Raw genomic sequence first — 6000 nt, 5'->3', positions numbered from 1 at the left:
TGTCGTCCCTCCCTAGTCACCATTTTCAATCGGGGGGGGGGGGGGGCAGGAGGGGTCAGTTAGCCAGGAAGGGGGTTGGGTGGAGATGAGATCCTGGGCACCCAGACTCTGCCAGTCCGGCCTCCCTCAGCCTGGAGCTGAGACGCGACTGTGTCAGTGTGAGGAGCTCCGACCCACTGTTGCAGTGAACAGGGTGCGGGGGCAGCAGAAACCACAAATAAAACTCGAGTCCGGCACCAGGACAGGAAGTTACAGGGGTTTATTGATTTCATCATGACAAATGTAAATTAAACAATGTGTGAGCTGCTGACGTGCGGGAATAAATAAGCTGCTCCCGACTCACTCACAGTCAAACACAATTAACTGACCGGCGACAACGAGTGACAGTTCGAATAATCAGTCCCGTTTCTCACCGTCACTCTGCATCGGGGAATCGATGATTATAAAATCACACTTCAGGGCCGTGTCCGGGATCGCTGCAGATCCAGGGTCACTGCCGAGGGATTTGTCCATTTAACATCATCATATCGGCCAGACTGCCGAATGCACCGTCCTCAGCAAAGGGAGCAAAAGGATTCTCTCCCGGGATAATCCCACCCCGGGACACCGGTGTCCCAGACTGAGCCCCGGCCCCCGGGCTCTTCCTGTCTGGGTAATTCCCCGGGGTGTCACGTGGGAGTCTCAACACGCGAAAGCTGCCCCGCCGGACAGCAGGCGGAAACACGTCACTGCGGGACCGCTGCGAGCGACGCACACAGCGTGGGGCCCGAGCCGGTTCCGTTAAAACCGTTGGGAATCAGCCCCGGCGCGCGGCCATTAAAGGGAGGGCGGGGTATCGGCCAAATGTCCCCATCCCGTGGGCGGGGATGTTCACACATTCAGATGTTCACAGATCCACTCTCAGTCCGGGTCTGGGTTCCTGCAGAGATCTCAGTTCCTTCCTCCCGGTCTCACTGAAATCATTACCCCCCAGCCTGAAACAGATGGGAGAATAAAGATGAAATAAACAGATTACACAACAGTGTCAGTAACAGGGGACCGGGGTTAATGTTTCAACAACACTCACAGACAAATATCACCAGAAAACCCGCGGATCCGCTGATATTTTATCACATTGAACATTAACACAAACACTCACCAGATCCACTCCAGACTCGGGAGGGTCTGTATGAGGCGGCGGAGATGGGGGACAGATCGGTCAGTCAGAGAGTTTGATCCCAGGTCCAGCTCCGTCAGTGATGGTTTTGCACTGAGAGCGGAGACGAGATCCTCGGCACCAGAATCTGTGAGACCGACACCCCACAACCTGGAGATGAGACAGAGTGAGGGTGAAGGGCACAGAGAGACAGGAGACGGTACAAATCCCCAGTGTTTATCAGTAACACAATTACTGATCACATTAATGTTCAGTGTCAGACACCCAGTGACTGTAAACACAATCTCCCACAGTCTGGTACTTACCGCAGTTTCTGTATTTTACACTCCGGGTTCCTCAGAGCCGCAGACACCAGTTTCACTCCTGAATCTCCCAGTTTATTATCACTCAGGTACAGCTCCGTCAGTGATGGGTTTGTCCTGAGAGCGGAGGCGAGATCCTCGGCACCAGAATGTGTGAGACCGACACACCACAGCCTGGAGATGAGAGAGAGTGAGGGTGAAGGACACAGAGAGACAGGAGATGGTACAAATCCCCAGTGTTTATCAGTAACACAATTACTGATCACATTAATGTTCAGTGTCAGACACCCAGTGACTGTAAGCACAATCTCCCACAGTCTGGTACTTACACCAGTTTCTGTATTTTACACTCCGGGTTCCTCAGAGCCGCAGAGACCAGTTTCACTCCTGAATCTCCCAGTTTATTATCACTCAGGTTCAGCTCCGTCAGTGATGGGTTTGTACTGAGAGCGGAGGCGAGATCCTTGGCACCAGAATCTGTGAGACCGACATAATTCAGCCTGGAGATGAGAGAGAGTGAGGGTGAAGGACACAGAGAGACAGGAGACGGTACAAAGCCCCAGTGTTTATCAGTAACACAATTACTGATTTTTTTCTTCAGCACGACTGCGCAAGTCGGCCAGTGAGAACAGCAAGAAGAGTTTAAAAGGAAGACAGATTTACAGAGCGAGCGTCAGAGGAGCGGGAGACAGAGTAGGAAGGCTTTGGCTCAACGGGGCTTCGGCGATAAAGGGTCGAGGCGAGGTAGGTTATCTGTTTACAATACAGACAGACAGTATGTGTGTGAGGCTGGTTTTCTGTGCTCGGTGTCAGATGTGGGAGATCCTGGAGACTCCCAGCCTCCTGGATGGCAACATCTGCACCCGGTGTGTCGAGCTGCAGCTCCTTAGGGACCGAGTTAGGGAACTGGAGATGCAGCTCGATGACCTTCGTCTGGTCAGGGAGAGCGAGGAGGTGATCGAGAGGAGTCACAGGCAGGTGGTCACACCGGGGCCACGGGAGACTGAAGAAGTGGGTCACAGTCAGGAGAGGGAAGGGCAAGAAGCAGTTACTAGTGAATACCCCAGTGGCTGTACCCCTTGACAATAAGTACTCCTGATCAAGTACTGCTGGAGGGGGAGCATCAGTGTCAGTGCCTCTGGCACTGAGTCTGGAACCTGTGGCTCAGAAGGGTAGGGAAAGGAAGAGGATGGCAGCAGAGATAGGGGACTCTATAGTTAGGGGGTCAGACAGACGATTCTGTGGAGGCAGGAAAGAAACTGGGATGGTTGTTTGCCTCCCAGGTGCCAGGGTCCTGGATGTTTCTGATCACGTCCAAGATATCGTGCAGTGGGAGGGAGAACAGCCAGAGGTCGTGGTACAGATTGGTAACAGTGACATAGGTAGGAAAAGGGAAGAGGTCCTGAAAACAGAGTACAGGGAGTTAGGAAGGAAGTTGAGAAGCAGGACCTCAAAGGTAGTGATCTCGGAATTACTGCCTGTGCAACGTGACAGTGAGAATAAGATTAGGATGAGGTGGAGGATAAACGCATTGACTGAGGGACTGGAGCAGGAGGCAGGGATGCAGATTTCTGGATCATTGGGACCTCTTTTGGAGCAGCTGTGACCTGTACAAAAATGACGGATTGCACTTGAATCCCAGAGGGACCAATATCCTGACAGGAAGGTTTGCAAAGGCTACTGAGGAGAGTTTAAATTAGAATTGCTGGGGGGAGGGAACCAAATTGATGTGATGGAGGAGAGGAAGTTTGGCTCACAAATAGAGAGAATTTGGAGACAGTGTGAAAGGGAGGATACGCAGGTGATAGAGAAGGGAGGCACTCAGTCCGATGGTTTGAGATGTGTCTATTTTAATGCAAGGAGTATGATGAATAAAACGGTTGAGCTTAGAGCGTGGATCAGCTCTTGGAGCTGTGATTTTGTGGCCATTACAGAGTCTTGGATGGCTCAGGGGCAAGAATGGCTACTTCAAGTGTCAGGATTTAATTGTTTCAGAAAGGACAGGGAGGGAGGCAAAAGAGGTGGGGGCATGGTACTGTTGATCAGAGATAGTGTCACGACTGCAGAAAAGGAGGATGTCGTGGAGGGTTTGTCTACGGCGTCTCTGTGGGTGGAAGTTAGGAACAGGAAGGGGTCAATAACTCTACTGGGTGTTTTGTATAGACCACCCAACAGTAACAGGGACATCGAAGAGCAGATAGGGAGACAGATTCTGGAAAGGAGTAACAATAACAGGGTTGTTGAGGTGTGAGATTTTAACTTCCCAAATATTGATTGACAACTTTCGAGTGAGGGGTTTGGATGGGGTGGAATTTGTTAGGTGTGTTCAGGAAGGTTTATTGACACATTATGTAGATAAGCCTACAGGAGGGGAGGCTGTACTTGATCTGGTATTGGGAAATGAACCTGGTCAGCTGTCAGGTCTCTCAGTGGGAGAGCATTTTGGAGATAGTGATCACAATTCTATCTCTTTTACCAAAGCATTAGAGAGGGATAGGAACAGGCAAGCTAGGGAAACCTTTAATTAGAGTAAGGGGAACTATGAGGCTATCAGGCTGGAACTTGTAAACATAAATTGGAAACTGATGTTCTCAGGGAAACATACCGAAGAAATGTAGAAAATGTTCAGGGGATATTTGCATGGGGTTCTGAGTAGGTACGTTCCAATGAGACAATGAAAGGATGGTAGGGTACAAGATCGGTGATGTACAAAGGCTGTTGGAAATCTAGTAAAGAAGAAAAGAAGAGCTTATGAAAGGTTCAACAAATGAGGCAATGATATGAATCTGGAAGATTATAAGGCTAGCAGGAAGGAGCTTTAGAATGAAATCAGGAGAGCTAGAAGGGGCCATGAGAAGGCCTTGGCGGACAGGATTAAGGAAAACCCCAAAGCATTCTGCAAGTATGTGAAGAGCAAGAGGATAAGATGTGAGAGGATAGGATCAAACAAGTGTGACAATGGAAAAGTGTGTATGGAACCGGATGAAATAGTGGAGGTATTTAATGAACCATTTGCTTCGGTATTCCTAACGGAAAAGGATCTTGGCAATTGTAGGGATGAATTGCAGTGGACTGAAACGCTTGAGAATGTAGATATTAAGAAAGAGGATGTGGTGGAGCTTTTGCAAAGCATCAAATAGGATAAGTCACCAGGACCGGAAGGTAGAGCAGTGGATGTAGTGTATATGGATTTCAGCAAGGCATTTGATAAGGTACCATATGCAAGGCTTATTGAAAAAGTAAGGAGGCATTGGATCCAAGGGGACATTGCTTTGTGGATCCAGAATCGGCTTGCCTACAGAAGACAAAGAGTGGTTGTAGATGGGTCATATTCTGCATGGAGGCCGGTGACCAGTGATGTGCCTCAGGGATCTGTTCTGGGACTCCTACTCTTCGTGATTTTTATAAGTGACCTGGATGAGGAAGTAGGGGATAGTGTTAGTAAGTTTGCTGATGACACAAAGGTTGGGGGTGTTGTGGATAGTGTGGAGGGCTGTCAGAGGTCACAGTGGGACACCAAAAGGGTGCAAAACTGGGCTGAGAAGTTGCAAATGGAGTTCAACCCAGATAAGTGTGAAGTGGTTCATTTTGGTAGGTCAAATATGCTGGTAGAATATAGTGTTAATGGTAAGAGTCTTAACAGTGTGGAGGATCAGAGGGATCCTGGGGTCCGAGTACATAGGACACTCAAAGCTGCTATGCAGGTTGACTCTGTAGTTAAAAAGGGGTACGGTGTATTGGCCTTCATCAGTCGTGGGATTGATTTTAAGAGTCGAGAAGTAATGTTTAAGAGTTGACAGGTTATGAGGGGGATAGATCGAGTTGACATGGATAGGCTTGTTCCGTTGAGAGTAGGGGAGATTCAAACAAGAGGACATGATTTGAGAATTAGGGGAAGGAGACAGCGAGGCTTTGAGAGGAAGTGCGGCGGCGGCCATTTTCAAATTACTTCTCAGATCGGAGTTCTGAGAGGCGGGACTGCGCAGGCGCGTGAAGGAGACCTGGGAAGGAGGGAAGATATAAAAAGAACGCAGCCTTAAGCAGCGGGCAGCTTCGTTTGCGGGCAGCGGAGTGAACCGGGAGCAGAGTGTAGGGCTTGGGCTCAGAGGGCTTAGGAGGAAGAGGGCACAGTAGGCTTATCTTTTAGTTCTTGTTATTTTCAGTTTTTCGGTAAGTATGAGTGTGAGGGCAGCTTGCTGTTCTCGGTGTCGGATGTGGGAGATCCTGGAGTCTGCGAGCCTCCCGGACGTCCACATCTGTGCCAGGTGCGCCAAACTGCGGCTCCAGAGGGACCGAGTTAGGGAACTGGAGCTAAAGCTCAATGACCTTCGCCTGGTCAGGGAGAACGAGGAGGTGATAGAGAGGAGTTACAGGCAGGTGCTCACTGCGGGGCCACGGGAGGCAGATAGGTGGGTCACGGTCAGGAAGGGGAAGAGGCAGGTACTAGAGAGTACCCCAGTGACTGTACCCCTTGGCAATAAGTACTCATGTTTGAGTACTGTTGGGGGGGACAGCCTACCTGGAGGAAGTGACAGTGGCCGG

The 6000-nt window shown here is 50.0% G+C and overlaps 1 protein-coding gene across 1 annotated transcript in view; it reads right to left on the bottom strand.

Annotated features, from left to right (window-relative positions):
* Positions 1-262: 262 nt before the first annotated feature.
* LOC140724190 (NACHT, LRR and PYD domains-containing protein 3-like) overlaps positions 263-6000 on the bottom strand; it is a 153778-nt gene continuing 148040 nt past the window's right edge. Inside the window, exons 6-9 of the mRNA XM_073038678.1 lie at positions 1788-1958; positions 1462-1632; positions 1139-1306; positions 263-974 (exon numbers count right to left, since the gene is read on the bottom strand). Coding sequence (XP_072894779.1) covers positions 887-974; positions 1139-1306; positions 1462-1632; positions 1788-1958 — 598 coding nt within the window. The 3' untranslated portion in view covers positions 263-886. The remainder of the gene's footprint in view (positions 975-1138; positions 1307-1461; positions 1633-1787; positions 1959-6000) is intronic.

The sequence above is a fragment of the Hemitrygon akajei genome, unplaced genomic scaffold, assembly GCF_048418815.1.
Source record: "Hemitrygon akajei unplaced genomic scaffold, sHemAka1.3 Scf000172, whole genome shotgun sequence".
Taxonomy (NCBI): Eukaryota; Metazoa; Chordata; class Chondrichthyes; order Myliobatiformes; family Dasyatidae; genus Hemitrygon; species Hemitrygon akajei.
The sequence above is the reverse complement of the archived record's forward strand: the minus strand, read 5'-3'. Positions and strand labels throughout refer to the sequence as shown.